Genomic DNA, 16561 nt, shown 5'->3' with positions numbered 1-16561 from the left:
AGCCAAATAGCCAGCATGAACAAGCTTCCATTAGCCCGTGCTGAACACTATGTGGAAAGCCACGTTCACTTAGTCCATTGCTATTCTACAGTCTATGGGAAATATACACACTTGCTAAATTTTGATACAGCAGTTTAGTAGGCCTGGGTAAAATCAAAGTAGATTTAAGTAGTTTATTTATAGACTCTATTATGAGTTCTAAATCCTGTACCTCTTCAATGCTAATATGGCTAACACTCCATTCACATGTGCCCTCTGCAGTGTGTACGGCTGCCCCGTGGCCAAGAAGAGGAAGAGTCTCGAGCGGCAAAGTGTGGAGAGCTCCCCGAAGAAGAGCAGCTACCTAGATGACATGGACAACTCCACCATGGAGGAGTGCTACGACACAGACGGCACGGAGGAGATGGACGACCGGGAGGAAGAGGAAGAGGATGGGGGGCTAGAGGAGGGCGAAGTGGAGGAAGAGGAGGGCTATATGGACTACCACGAGCAGGATGACCGGGAGGAGCAGGACGAGCAGGAGGAGAGAGAGGGTGAGGAAGAGGACGTGGAGGTAGAAGAAGAGGATGCTGTGGAGGAAGAGGATGATACCGTGGAGGAGGTGGACTATGAGGACGAGGACGAAGGAGAGCACAGTCATGAGCGAGGTGAGAACTCGCCCCTCTGCCACAGAAAGTTGATGTGCTTTATTCAGGCTTTTTTTTTTTTAATACTTTATGACACCTCAGCCTTGATAAGTGCAACTTAAAATAATAAATGTTTCCGGAACATATCCCTAGTGCTTTTAGTGTTTTAAAATGTAGTTACACATAGCGACAATAGAAGGCACAGTGCATTATCAATGAAGTGAAGGCAAGTATATCAAATTGAACACGAGTGCAGTTGAACCACGGACAGACTAATTTGACCAATGGTGTACTCCTTAAAACCCAGATAAACCTCCATCCATTTTGTGTACCTTGATTGTATATGTGTGGGCTGGCATTTTGGGAGCGAAAGAGAAAGTAGACCATATGTAGCATGATTGATTTAGATGTAACTAACTATCTGCTTCTTCTGAGAGTTCACACTTCACTGGTAATGGTTAAATATGCTTGTTACTCATTTAAAGTGATGAAAGCATATAATAGGACAAGTGGGAGAGGAAAAGTAGACAGCGTGTGCCTGTGTATGAGCGTAGACCAGCTCGGTAAACGGTAAACTATATGATCTCTCCAGTTTGGCAGATTGTCACATTTTAGTTTTTTTATATGTATATTGTCATGTCGCCCATATTTACTTTCAACACTTTTATATGTTCCCTTTTCAACAACATGCCTGGAGTTGTGATTGGGTCCATGTGTAATCCTGCATAATCAATCTTTCTCAAAATAATCATCCACATGTCACATTATTTCTCCGTGTTTTTGTAGACTCTTAAATTGAACTAGTAAACTGAACTTTTTTTTTAAGTTCTATATGTAATATTAATATAGCTGGTGTTTATGATGGTGTTTAAAAGTATTTCTTAAAGCCTGACTTGGACCTTTAACAGTAATGCCACAAAGGAATTATTTGCACTAGCATTATAAAAAAGATTTGATTGTAACAAGCATGTATATTTCCTATTTTCTTATTTACTGTTTCTTGTACACTATAGTATAGGATAAAAGTAACAACTAGTGATATTTATGAAAATGTGAACACAATCTCTAAAAGAAAAAAGAAAAATCTTTTCTATAAAAGTTTTCTATAGTAAAATACAGGGAGAAGCTATGCATTAACTGCTCCTTGCTTACAACCTTCTGAAGCTTTAAGATGTTCTTGTTTAGGGAGTGTGAATTAAAAAGCGGCTGCCCCATATGCGCTCTTGCTCCCCCCCAATGTGCCCAATAGCAGATTTGGCAGGTTTCTCTCCAGCAGATTCGGCTCTGCACCCCCGCATCACGATTGGACCTGACAGTGCCTTCAAGTCCAATTAAGAGTGAAGCTCCGAGAGAGGAGTGTGTTAACCCTGTTTGGCGCATAGCTCTACCCACCCAAAGTGTTGATGTGGCTTCACAACAGCCTCTGCTCTTGTTTTTCTGCCGACATGTGCAAACAGAGCCACAGACTGGTATTCATTAGAGCCCACAGCCCTGGCCCTGTGCGCAGCTTAAACAGTGGACTGCTGCCACAGGATGTCAAACCCTCAAAACATGGGCTATTATTATTATTTGTTCCAGCACTGTTCTCTTTTAATGTATGCTCTCATATGCGCAGCATAAGTATATTTATTTAGTAACTGTATATTTGATCTATCTAATTTATTAGAAAAATATGTTTAATGCAAACCAACATTCCAACCTCAAAACTATAGACATCTGCAGTCACAAATGGACAGTCCAGATCGAGTGCCGCAATCATCAAGCCACATGTTTTCAATGCCCTCACTTCCACCCAACTTGATTACTACTGTGTAGCATGTATATTTAAAAGCCCAAGGTTCACAGTAGATGGCAGTAAGAATATGTGAATACCATTATATTGAATATTTATATATTTTAATACTTTTAAAACCTTTCTGCATAACAGAATAATCTAGCTATCGACCTATCTTTGAAAGCATTTACCCCTAAACATTAAAGTTGCCGCGCTGAGTCCAGACCGTAGATAGAAGAAGAGATAACCGGTGTTCCATTCAGCCTCATTCATAGTAAAGGTAAAAAGGCGGGAAGCCCCGCCCTCCTGAGGCGATGCTCCAGAGCCTGTCAATCATAGATTTAGGCTTCCACTCTTTATTTGTAATATGCAAATCTAGCCTGGTTAAAAAATATGACACCTAGCCCAGTGTTGTCACATGGGTCATAGCATTTTTTATAAAAAGAAAAACTCTTTGGAGCCAGGCTTTTAAGCAGTGCAAACGAGGTCAATGTCTTCATAGAAATGCTGTTTACCAAGTGTCTTTTGGAGTCGCCCCTGGCCACCAGGGGGTGGCATTAGAGCAATGTCAGCTCCCCACCGTGAGGACCAAAAAGAAGCGCTTTCCCCGTCATTGGTCCAGACACTCTCGAGCGAGGTTATTTTTTTTCCATTTATAAACCTGTTAAAAGACATTTTCAAAAACCCACAGTTCTAAATTGTTGCACACTATTGTAATCTTTCCTTTTAATGATTTTTGTGTGTATAGATATTTTCCTTTAAAAAAAAGTGAGTTTTTAGCATCACTGTCATCCGCGAAGGGGAGCAGATCTGGACTGGGCAGATTCCAATCTCCTAAATGTAATAGAGGTGACATCCCGGAGCTGCTGTGTTTCTCCGAGGCATGCACATCTGTAGCTAATCCAAAGCCAATTCAGGGCAGGCCAGTCTCTCTGTTCCCCTCTTAATCTGTTTCGCTTCCACATCCCTTTTGTGTACCTTGATTGCTCTTCAAATTGCTTTCTCGTGCCATGTTTCATGCCATCAAAAATTAAACCCCGGGTGCCGCGTGCTGCTGTAAGAAGCCTGCCTCTGTCAAAATATGTGCCTGGTCATTCGTGACTGTTCCCTCTACTGCGCCCAAGCTCCCGTTCCCCGAGCACCAATATTGTGTTGTTCTCATTAGATTAGAATGTGTGGCTCCAAGTCATTAGGTCTCTTAACCCATGCATGTGTGACAAACGGAGAGACTGCTGCCTTTGGTCTGTATTGGAAAATATCAGAAATTATACAACTTGATTAGATAAAACGGGTAACACTTTAAACAATGACAAACACAAAACCATCAGTAATTTGTAAAGCATTGGTAAACACTTGATTAATCATTTATTTAACATTCCTAATCATTTGTTAACCATAACTAAGCACTTTTCATTATGAAAAGAGGGCATCATTAATTGATCATAGCATGTTTTCATTGCTTATGAATAAAATCATGAAAATAACATGGCTCCAGAGCACATGGCTATGTAAACAAAGTGGCACCCGCCTCAACCTGAGTCCAGTTGTGACAGCATGATTATGCCAAAGTTCAGCCTCCGCTCTAAATACTTATTTATGGAACCGTGAGGTATTTGTATTGTCTGCAGAGCCTTAACAGTCTGTGTTTTTGCTGCTCAGAGGTGTTAGCAGTAGCTTGTCTTGCTGCTTTAATGCTAAATGCTAAGCATTTCGTTTCCCCACCGTAAACAGCTGTAGCTCACATGGGCCTTTTCTATGCGGTGAAGTTGTAACTTAGCTCTAACCTTCGTCTTATTTACGTCTTTCGTCCAAGACCAGCCGTTTTGTCAATGATACCGAAGCTTATTACAGACATCTCCAACCGGGAGCTACATTGATTTCCATTGTGCACCAAATAAGTTATGAACTATAAACACATTGAACCATAATCTGCATAGATTTTGTTATATAAACAGACGTAGAACCTATAGTAAAAAATCACTATAAGAGCTAGTTTGATAATTATTGTGATAATATTGATAACCACATAATTCTGTCCAAGATAATTGTGAGACAAAATTTCAATGCCTAGACACAGGGTTGAGGAAAAGAGTTGGAACAAGCGCTTTGAGTGTCTAATGTATGTGGAAAAGCACTATATTAATTGAGACCATATTCATGGTCTAATTCATGATGTTAACTCCTATGTCTGTGCACATAGGTGATTAATTTTTTTACGTTTATGTTTAATAATTATGAATGAAGTATTTACCAATGCTTTACAAATTCTTTATTGTGTGTAACTAGTGTTACAAACATACAGTATATACGATATTGCAAGTTTTGTTTTAAAGGAATAGGCCACCGTTTTTACATACTGAGATATGTTCTTACCTCACTTTAGTCGAGTTAATATATACCCGTCTGGGGTTTGTCCGTGCGCTCCGTCATGCAAACGGAGCACATACGCAGCCTCTCCCACATGTCACATAGCTCCAAAAAAGCTCACGATAGAAGCTACCAAGCTCTTCCACGTGTTCCCTATTTAAATAAAGTTACGTGAAGTGTTTTCATGCGAAGTATATTTACACAGAAATGTAGCATGTCGATTTTATAAGCAAATAAAAAGGGGTACTATATTGTGAGGCGTAATGATACGAGGAGCACAACGTGGGAGAGGCTGCGTATGTGCTCCGTTTGCGTGACAGAGCGCACGGACAAAGACCAGTCGGGGATATATTAACTCGACTAAAGTGAGGTAAGAACATATCTCAGTATGTAAAAACGGTGGCCTATTCCTTTAACTTAATGCCCGACCAGATGCATCTTTCTCCATCCCCCCAGATTAGAGACTAACATGGACTATGTAGTTTTAAGTCTAATCATATTTTTACATTACTGAAAATGAAAAACATTGACCCAAATAAGCCACTGGTCATACTTCATCTCTTTGTATGATATTGTTTATGGTACAGCAATAGTTTGTATGTGTATTATTTGTAATATTTTCCTGTCTTTTGTTGAAGTGAAAGTCTGTGTTTTCTCTCTGTGTGGGGGCCTCGAGGTGTGTTTTCTATGCAGGAATGTAAGTGGCAAATGTGATGCAAGTGTGAGCGATGTGCTCTTGGCGGCTCAGGGCGGAGATGTGAAAGCAGAGTATTGGAGGTACTCCAGGAGTGAGTGCTTGAAATTACTGACAGAAGAGGTTCAGTCACCTTTTGCCGCCTGTCAGAATCAATTAGACAGTGAAAGGAATTCTAAAGATACTGATGAATGAATGAAAAAAGAACTTCATAGATGAATAGCAGCCGACTGGGGTTCATCTTGGTGAAGATGGAACACTATAGTAATTCAGAGACTCTCTGTATATTGATTTTAGTGCCTGAATACCATCCTATTTGCAACTATTTACCAAAAAGTAAAGTCATATGTTGAGATATACCCGTGAAGGTTTTTTTGGGAAATTTTGGAATTATAACAAGGAAAAATCGTATAATATAATATATATATATATATATATATATATATATATATATATATATATATATATATATATTCCATGCAAAGAAACGTTTTCCAGGGCACGTCTCTGGAACCTTCCCAATCTGCTATATATAACTTCCTGAGCTGATTCACAATTCAGAACACAAGCTGCTGTTAAGACTCTCAAAGTAAATTATTAGGGGAAGCAAAGAGTTCCTTATCCAATTTAGATGGACCAAGCCCAGAAATCTGATTTACCAGTAAAATAGAATGACGGAAATGAAATTACAAGACATTTGTTCTTTCTTTCCAACAGAGGACGATCAGATGAGCAGTGGTGAAGGAGGTCAAGGCTCTGGCGAAAGTGGCAGCATCAATACCAAGTCCGGCCAGACGGGGGAGAAGGACGACAACAACAACGATGAGTACGAGAACTACGATGAATTGGTGGCCAAGTCTTTACTGAACCTGGGCAAAATCGCAGAAGACGCTGCCAACCGAGCCATGACAGAGTCCGAAATGAACAGTAACTCATCACACAGCGCTGAGGAGGAAGAGGAGGAGGAAGATGATGAGGAAGAGGAGGATGAAGAAGATGAGGAGGAAGAAGAGGAGGAAGAAGAAGAAGAGGAAGATGAAGAGGAGGAAGAGGAGGATGAAGAGGACGAGGCGCAAAGAGCAGACCTCAGTCTGGACATGGACAGTGATGTGGTCCGTGAGACAGTGGACTCTTTGAAACTGTTGGCACAAGGTCACGGGGCAGTGCTGTCTGATAACATGGACGAACAGTACGAGGACTGCACAGGAGACAACCTGGACAACAATGACTGTTCCCAAAACGGGCCAAATGCACACAGTGGTGGTAATGGACAGATAAAGACCTGTAATGGACTAGACAACAGTGATGAGGAAGTGTGCCTGAGCAGTCTGGAGTGCCTAAGAAACCAGTGCTTTGACCTGGCTCGCAAACTTAGCGAAACAAAATCTTCTGATAGAAATGGGTCGTCTCAGCAAAACCATTTCTCCTGTGACGCTAATAACCAACAGTCCCATCATCAAGGCTTTGGGAACTACCACCACAACCCAGAGGACAGGCACCGGACACTTGACAGGAACTATTCAGACATGGACAATCTTATGAAGCTTGAGGAGCAGTTGAGCCCACGATCAAAGACTTTCCCAAGTTGTGCACAAGAGGAGCGCTATCACCCAAACCACCGAGACTTTGATGAGGACACAGCCTCGGTGACATCAGACCGTTCAGAGGAGGTGTTTGACATGACTAAAGGTAACCTGTCTCTGTTGGAGAAGGCAATTGCACTAGAGTCAGAACGTGCCAAGGCAATGCGGGATAAAATGGCAGCTGAGGCTGCGAGAAGGGATGGAGTGAGGTACGGTCACGAAGACCATGGTCCACGGCACGTTTACGGTGTGGAGCGGAAAGCACGGCTCCCTGACAGCATGAAGAAGCCATTTTACCATAAAGGTGAGTGTGTCTCTCAAACACTGACATGCTCAGACACACTTCTATTGGACTTTCAGTTGAAACATGTTTACCTCATTTTACAAGCTTAGGTAGAGCGTTTGCATGCCAGTGTTCGTCTCTATATTCCATCAATTTTGTCCTGCAGACTAGACAGCCCACATGCATTCTGGAAACCTTACCATAACCCCAGGACAAGCTTTTTCAGTCAATTTAGAAATTGGAATCTTGGTAGCTGCAGGAGCGGCAGCAGCAGCTTATGTTGTTAAAATAGGCCAGCATGGAAACATCAGAGGGTAGGCTTGTCAGGCATAAGTAATGGCAATCTGCACGGCCTGTTAGGACCGCAAATCTCATCCCTGTGATGCAGCTTGGGGTAAAGCTGCCTATTTTTAACCTACGCATGCAGTCGGATAAGGAGTCCAAAAACCATGGAGATTCTGCCCTTGCAAGGGACAAATCGTTTCTCTGTTTATAACCTTAACCTAGTCGCCATACCACCTTGACAGTGCCCCAGCTAGTCTGACTTCAGAAGCCAAGCAGAGTCGGGCTTGTTGCATCAGGATGAGAGAGGATGTGAGGATGTCAGGATGTGTGGGAATGCAGGGGAGTTTGGGTGAATGGTGAGCTGATTAGCAGCCTCTGTCTGTTTATCCCTGGGTAGCCATGGCTACATATGTATACGTTTACCAAGACAATACAGGGAGCGAATGAATATTGTATGACTTGAAGTTACTGAGCATCTGGAAAAGCCCTGTATTGTAAGACTATTGCATTGTTATTGGTTGCAGTAGAAGTGTTTGAGACACTTAGAGGCACAACTTGGGCATTTACAGTAGCCTTTTAGCACATGGTTCCATTGATTGGCTACTAATTATTCCTCTGAAGACAATAGCATCAGTACTCACTTTCATTATTTTGCTCAAAAGGAAGATAATAGCGGAGAGCAATAAAATAAGATCCATCTCATTATTCCGCAAATGTCACATGACTCACCGCAGGTATATGCGACATGCAAAATGCCACTCAATGTTAATATCAAGAGGTTCTGTGCCTATTGTTGTAATAATGAGGAGGTGAGACGGAGGCATCAGGATAACATCTTTGCTCAGTTGAGATAGTAGCAACACTTGTTGACCAGAGTTGTACTGTGTGATTTATACAGCCTTGCATTTGAAGGGGAGCTTCCTGAGGAAGAGCTAGAGCTGAGCTTCATAAGAAAAGCACTGGCCTGAGCTGAAAATTGAACAGTATCACAATGAGCGATAACGAACGACAGGCACACTGACTGCACATTAATTATCCAGAGATGGTATGGTAATGGGGCCATTTGCTATGCAAAGAGCAGACCGTCCCCAGCCACAATCAATATCTTCTGCTTTCTAATACGCCTTCCACTTGGCTGCCCCTATTTTCAGCTATGGGAGCACAGCAGGCGTAATGCAGGAGGGTTGTATGCACAAATGTATGAGAAACCCTCCCAGTGAATGTAATGATGTTCTTCAAAAAGAAACTTGATGAAGATGAAGAAGTTATTATAGGCAGTAGACACTTTTCAAGTTGACAATGAAATGATTCTGAAACGGCAGACAGGAAAATACCAACATGACCAGCGCTATTCTTTGGCTGCACTAACCTGACCAACGGATGGTAGCCACATAGGTTGATATTTAAGGGCCCTCTTTGCTTTGCTTATCAATGGGGGGGGGGGTGAAGTTTGGAGAGTTCTAAATGTATGAGAGGTCAGGTTTAGTTTTATTTTAATTTGCTACTCATGAGAAACAGTTACCCTCTCCTCACAAATGACTGAGTACATGTAGTATGTACTACACATGAATACTTGAATACTGCTGTTATACTGACACAAGTTGTTGTCCATGATAATCTTTGACCTTGTCCTTATGTAAGTCAAAGTCTGCCAGTTGGCACAGCCCGGCACTGCTTACATTGCGGTAGTAACCAAATCTGAGATGGCTTGGAGAGAAATTGGAGAGCTTCATTCTGAGGATGGAGAGACAATCCTTTTTTGGCAAGTGCATTGTTGTGTGGGTATGACCTTTCATACTTCTCCAGCTCAGAAGAAGGCTTCTATTGTGCTAAACTTATTTGTCTCAAAATTAAAGCAATGATGTTAATGTTAGTCTTTAAATAGTGATTTTCCAGACACTGTCAAAGCACTATTTTTATTCATTCATTGCTACTTAAGGACACACTGATGGCTGCCAGTCTACACCTACAGCCCTTCCAACTTCACACCCTCATTTTGATTAAGGCCATGCAATTAAGGCGAGACATAGGGATGAATAGGGAATCTTTTAAATTTAGAGATATCAATTTGAAACTTTTGCTGTAGATTACTGGCATTAAGTCATTTCATGTGTTCATATACAAATAAGGTGTTTTATGCCTAAAAATAGCCATGAAATCTGAAAAAACGATTGAATGTACGCATAAATCAAGCTAGGAATTAGATATTGAAAAAATCCTATTGTTAAAGGAATAGGCCACCATTATTACATACTGAGATATGTTCTTACCTAACCGTAGCCGAGTTAATATATACCCGTCTGGTCTTTGTCCATGCGCTCTGTCACGCAAACGGAGCACATGCGCAGCCTCTCCCACATGTCATATAGCTCCAAAAATGCTCACGATAGAAGCTACCAAGCTCTTCCACGTGTTCCCTATTTAAATAAAGTTACGTGAAGTGTTTTCATGCGAAGTATATTTACACAGAAATGTAACATGTCGATTTTATAAGCAGATAAAAAGGGGTACTATATTGTGAGGCGTAATGATACGAGGAGCACAGCGTCCGCTCAGTAACTCCTAAAGATTATTGACGGAAGTGAGCGGGTGGAAGTCTGGCGGAAGGCTTCGTATGTGCTCCGTTTGCGTGACAGAGCGCATGGACAAAGATCAGACGGGTGTATATTAACTCGTCTAAGGTTAGGTAAGAACATATCTCAGTATGTAAAAACGGTGGCCTATTCCTTTAAGTCTAAGACTGGAAAGTTTAAAGTCTGTAGGAGCTACTGATGTGGATATATCATCGCACCAATGTGAAAATGGCTCTTGAAATTACATTTTCCGATAGAAATCTATGGAGAAACATTGAATCAGTGCAATATTTAAACATGTTATTGTGATGGTTAGGTATAGTTTTTGTTGCCAGGGGAAATCTTATATGTTCAGTGACCAATTTGGCCCAAAACCTGAAAACTGTAAACATTTTGTTTTTCGCCTGTCTCCCATTAATTGAAATTTTATTGAGATCACAACTTTGGTCGGTCTCTATTAGTGTCAGGTCTACATCCAATTCTGTGGCGGTACTTTGGTTTGAAGTTTGGAGGAGTACAGATTCTATATGGGAAAAGGCTATACTGTATTTCTATGTTTCAATATCAAACAAAACTCAATTGAAAATTACTATTTCGTTGTATTTTTTGCAATGACAACAAAGACTGTATTATTCCTCTTTGTCCATATTGCCCAGCCCTTATATTGATCACTGCCAGAGTGGGTGAAGCGTCTTTCCCCATGACAGTACAATAACATGCACAGATCACTAAGGACCGAACTACAAACTTTTGAGTTTGTAAGTGAACATTACACCATTGAGCCACTGCTGCTTCGTGAACACACCATTATCTCAATGATAGTGGGCAGATGTGAGTAATGTGGGACTCTTATTGGTTGCCATGGCTACATATTTGGTAGCCCAAGATACAACAGAGTTTGACATCAAATGCTGTAGACTGACGTTACCATATAGTAGATATAGATAACCATGGTGGACTAGTAAAATTGCCCATTGATTAACTGTAGCTAAAAACAAAAGAAAAAGTAAAGAAAAAAAAGAAAAGAAAAGTGGAGCTGTCCTGATCTCCATTTTGAAGACACAATCCCAAGCTCTATATTGATCTCCCTCTCTCTCGCTCCCAGATGTGTCCCGGGCAGACAAAAAGGACAGTCGGTGTCCCACGCCGGGCTGTGATGGCACAGGTCATGTGACAGGCTTGTACCCTCACCACCGGAGTCTGTCAGGCTGCCCACACAAAGACAGAGTGCCACCTGAAAGTGAGTATTTCAGCCACACACGGCCAAACGCAGCTCTGGCTTCGTTACCCCCAGCTCTGTGGCCTGCACTCTTTGATGTTCAGGAATCAGCATGCGTCCTGTCATTGCCACAGTGCCTGGCTTGTCCTGTACTTGTCTGGTGTGTGGTATTTCAGCAGCACACAAGGGTTTGGAGGTTAGAGCTGCACTTTGCTCTCGACCTTTTGTTTGAGGTCATGATTTTGCCTGTTGTTTGCTTGCCTGTTGGTGCAGTGAAGTGTGCGGTGATGCAGAAAAACAGTATTTAAGAGCTGTCTTTGTTTATATTGGGGAAATATTAGTGTCTATTTGATGATTTGCCAGTGGCATTAATTGTACATGTTCTTTTGTGTTGCATCCTTTATTTGTTTATATGTTTAGCATGCATGTCTAGAATACTAAATGCATCACTATGTACTGTATGTCTTGTTCATTTTTGTGACTATTTCTTCCATCTTCCACTCCACTTTTGACAAGTTTTTTGTCTTTCTTTTTTTATATGTATCACTGACACTGACAACACCAATCTTTCTTCAATCGGCCATGCCATGACCCCTATCATTTATTTGTATTTCTTGCTCAATTAGACTCCTGAATTGAAAGGTAGTATCATGGAAATCTCTGCGCCACGGATCAGGAGAAGTGGCAATAAACATTAGCCTTGAATGAATAGTGAGTTTTGCCTGTCGAGATTTCACCCCAGCTATTTAGTCCCATTCACCTTGTGCAAACTTCTCAATAAAAGCCCCTTTACACGTTTCATTAACCGCAGCGTGAAAATCAGGTTATGATCCGGCACGACCTGGGTTATAATCAAAATGAAAGCGTTTTTAATAATGGCTGAGTGAGAATATAGTTACGATTAGAACCAGACTTAAGACCAGCGGTGTCATCATTGACTCTCAAACCAAACACCTCAGACTCAGAAAAATGGACCGTTTTTTGACCTTGGTAAGATCAAGAACCAATACCAAACCACAGAAAAGCTTGGATTGATTGTTACTGGAGATTTTGAATGTGGTTGGTGTCTGGATCTCTGACTGGGGCTCGCCGAATATGACACTCGGAATACACATTAAAAGTTTTGCAATTGCAACTTTCTTTAAGCACAGTGTGTTTGGACTATTTGCTATGGACACTGTATCATGTAGTTATTGCTTTTATTAGATGCTCACAGTCCTTTTCTTGACACAAAATTATGATCATATTTGGTCTCTTTTGAGCGAAATTCTGATAGGAATCAATTCTTGTGATAACACTTGTGCCTTGTGTGTGAAATCTGATTTACTTTGGTAACATGAATGACATTTGGAACCATGCAGCTCCTGTTTCAACAGTTGTTTCTCTGCTGAATGAATGTGGAATTTAATTTGGTGCCATTCTGTCTTTCCCTCTGCAAAGGACAGGCCAAACTTGGACATGCATAATGTATTAGCTTGTGGCACGTTGAGGTGGCAGGCTTCGTCCAATTACCTGCGCCGTGCACCAATTAGTATGTAAGAAAGGAGGATGATGAGGGGTTAAAGTTTAAGGGGGTGATAATGATGAAGCTCATGCCGATGGGGTTTGGCCTTGCACACGGCTGCTGTCGAGACGACCCTTCCCTGCGCCCCTGCCCGGTCCTCCGACAGCTCTTCTTGGACATCCATAGATCATTAATCTAATTGGCTGGTTGCCAAGGGGATCTAAGACAGTTATGGACTGTTTTAATGGTAAATGGTATTGAAGACTGCACTCTCCTCCCTAACAATGTGCAGATGATAACAAAGCACACTCTTACTAGGAGCTGTATTCCATCTGCCTGCCTTTCCTGTTGATTTGAAGGCTTGTGTTTTGCATGATTGCTAGCTGTTGGTTGCTCTACACTCTGCATGCCCAAAATTTCCTCCCATTTCTATCTCTCACCAGCTTTGTCCTGTTAAACTTAAATGACATCTTTTTATTCATGACTGTCCCTATTTCATGAATACTAATTTAAAAGAGTGGGATAAGTGGAAGCAATATGGTGGGAAACCTCGACTGCCCTTTCAAACTAGTGTTCATTAAAATGAAGAAGAGGTCATTTGGGTTCACATGGACTTATTTCTTAATGATGTTTATAATGCCAAGCCCCTCACACACTAATAGAGCATTTGGTTGATTGTAAGGAGCTTCTAACCTTCCCTGTCTTTCACTCCTGTCTCATGTCTGTACCAAGTTGTGGCTATGTATGAGAATGTTCTTAAGTGTCCTACGCTCGGCTGCACGGGACGCGGCCATGTCAATAGCAACAGAAATTCCCATCGAAGGTGAGTCACAGCGTGCTTGCTCTATAAAAGCACCATCCATGTTTTTTTTATGTTTCCCTTTGACAAGGTATTTTTTTTAAATTTCTTTCTGTATTCGTTTTCATTTTACTCCAGTTTGTTTATTGTGTGTAATAATGGTGATCAGTGCAATATCTTTAGTAGGTATGTTCAGCAAAATGAGAGAAAAGATGTGACTTAACTTGCCCTCGCGTTTATAACTGTAGGGCTGTTCAGAATGCACATTTCTGAAGAATAAATCATTTATCAGTTCCCCTGAAACATGGCACAGGTTTGGAGGGAGGCACAGAAATAGCAGGGCAATGTGGCCACGGCTGTCAGACGGGCGCGGTGACAGTGAAAGAAGAGTGTCACCCACAGCAGATGCTCAGGGAGTCAGCCAGAGCAGCAGCCATTAGCACCTTTCTGCCACTCAGCAGCTGACAGCAGAGAGTAGACCTGGGACCAGGAGGCCTGCATGCTGCGCTCAGTGACACGGCCACTGTGCAAAATAGGCTCATGGACACCAACCATAAACCTCCACTTTTCCTATAAACCCTCCCCATAGCGACTGGCACCCTGCAAACTGACACAGTGTGTCCCCCTGCACTAGCATGCACACATTCATGCACGTCTCCTGACAGGTGCTCATGACTGCCACTGTACACTGGCTTCAGGCCATTGTCAAAGTTCATTTTTCTACTGCGGCCCGAAACACTGCAGCTGACAGACTGGATGGAGCATAATAGGGGTTAAGGATAACAACATGAACTTTTGTCACATTTGGTCAGTTAGTTGTCAGGAGTAAGTTTTGCTGCACTAAATTTAACTTGAACATGTTGTAGGTGCAGTATCACCTGCGTGCCTTGTCAGCAAGTTTTTGATGGAAGGTTTTAAAGGAAATGCATTGCATGTCAACCCGGGTATTTGTGTTCAACATGTGAGTGCATGTTAAACTAAATGATGTAACATCTAGTGAGGATAAAATAGTGAGCGGGTTTTACTGACAAATGGACATTAAATAATGCAGTGTTCATTGATTGTAGCATTTTCACTTTCACTTTGCGTCTTAGTTGTCTTGATTTTACCTTTATTCTTTAGCTCATCTGTTATGGTTTTGTTTCAGTCTGTCCGGGTGTCCCATCGCTGCAGCTGAAAAACTGGCCAAAGCCCAGGAGAAGCACCAGACCTGCGATGGCCCCAAGTCAAACCAGGCCTCTGACCGGGTCCTAAGGTAAAGACTGCACTGGTGAATCTTCAATAACATTGATGCATTTGGATATTTCAGTTGTCGTTTAGTCATGCAGTATCTCATATTTGTTTGCCATCCCTTTTCTCTCTAATATGATAGAGGTTGAAATTGTCTGTTTTTTTGTTTTTTTTTATCTTTATGTGTCCCCTGAGATCACTTCTAAGGAACTACATATTCAGTGCTGTGTAGAAAATCATTTTAATACATTTAAGAAAAGTTGGCCTCATTCATCACAAAGTGAAACAGTGGCTTTGATAGTACATTCCATTTTGTAAATGTAGCAATTTTAGAGGACACCCTGTGATAAATAATAAAAGGATGTCAAGTGTATTGACAGTGCTAAAAGGGGAACTATGAGGCTTTTACTTAACCATGTGCAGCATCATCCTCCATGCCCCTCAGTCATTCTGAACAGTGCCATCATAACCCTCCCTTACATTTGCCTCGTTAATTCATATAATCCAAGTTCCCAAATCTTCCCCTGGGCAATGTTCAGTGCCTCAGTCCAACTTCCACCCCCTCGTCATTTATTTTCCAGGCCTATGTGCTTTGTCAAACAACTGGACTATCCACAGTATGGTTACAAGAACAATGTTTCCACCAGCACGCCACGCTCCAATCTGGCCAAGGAACTGGAGAAATACTCCAAGACCAGCTTTGACTACAGCGCCTTTGATGGGAGCAACAGCCACCAGGTGTACGGGAAACGGGCCATCGCACCCAAAGTTCATGGACATAGGGATACCTCCCCCAAAGGATATGATGGTGAGGTTTTGCAGCATTTATAAATAATTGTAATAAAGGCAGGTTCTTTTTATGACTTTTATACTATATCTCATAGCCAAACGTTACTGCAAAAACTCCAGCTCTGCGAGCAGCACCACCAGCACCTATGGCCCCAGTAGCAGCAGCAGCAGCCTGAGCTGTGGAGGCCCAGTGGGGGGCACCGGAGGGGGAGGAGGGAGCAGTGCCAGCAGCACCTGCAGCAAGAGCAGCTTCGACTACAGCCACGACATGGAGGCCGCTCATATGGCTGCTACCGCCATCCTCAACCTGTCCACACGCTGCAGAGAGATGCCCCACGGCCTGGGGGGCAAGCCCCCTGATCTGTGCGCACAAGTACGTCTAACAGTTTTCAGTGTGGTAGTTATTGAATGTGACGTCAATCTTAATGAGCTGGAGCTGCACATTATTGTGCACAATGAGTGCAGTATTAAAATTCTGTGGACATCTTCTGCAGTTACAAATACTCCCGCAGAGATGATCTCTGTGGCTCCCTTCATTATACTAATACTGGCAGTGAAAAGTGACAAAGATAGGGAGATTTGTAGCGCAGATGCCACAGCACACTCACACACCTTCCATTAAAGAGCCAGAGCTGTGTCTTACACTCAGGGCTCAGCGGGCCACTTTTTTATTTTTCATCTGGGAATCAGATAGGAACAGGACGAAGCGGCGTTTGACACGGTGTGAGCCCAGTGTGTCATTTTTGAGGAGATAAGGTAACAGTGTTCCTGTATTATCGCCGTCCAGATGCTGAGCTGGAAAATGGGGACCAGAAAGAGAGTGCACAGCAGAGAG

The 16561-nt window shown here is 42.2% G+C and overlaps 1 protein-coding gene across 7 annotated transcripts in view; it reads left to right on the top strand.

Annotated features, from left to right (window-relative positions):
• myt1lb (myelin transcription factor 1-like, b) overlaps positions 1–16561 on the top strand; it is a gene marked incomplete at its 3' end in the record, with an annotated part of 74005 nt that overhangs the window by 45225 nt on the left and 12219 nt on the right. For 5 of the 7 annotated variants that reach the window (XM_079573911.1, XM_079573910.1, XM_079573909.1 and 2 more), the window contains exons 5-11: positions 262–647; positions 6179–7348; positions 11291–11425; positions 13641–13731; positions 14855–14962; positions 15519–15745; positions 15822–16099. In XM_079573911.1, coding sequence (XP_079430037.1) covers positions 262–647; positions 6179–7348; positions 11291–11425; positions 13641–13731; positions 14855–14962; positions 15519–15745; positions 15822–16099 — 2395 coding nt within the window. The remainder of the gene's footprint in view (positions 1–261; positions 648–6178; positions 7349–11290; positions 11426–13640; positions 13732–14854; positions 14963–15518; positions 15746–15821; positions 16100–16561) is intronic. The other 2 variants (XM_079573912.1, XM_079573908.1) reach the window with 1 other exon arrangement.

The sequence above is a fragment of the Gobius niger genome (assembly GCF_951799975.1).
Source record: "Gobius niger genome assembly, chromosome: 16".
NCBI lineage: Eukaryota > Metazoa > Chordata > Actinopteri > Gobiiformes > Gobiidae > Gobius > Gobius niger.
The sequence above is the reverse complement of the archived record's forward strand: the minus strand, read 5'-3'. Positions and strand labels throughout refer to the sequence as shown.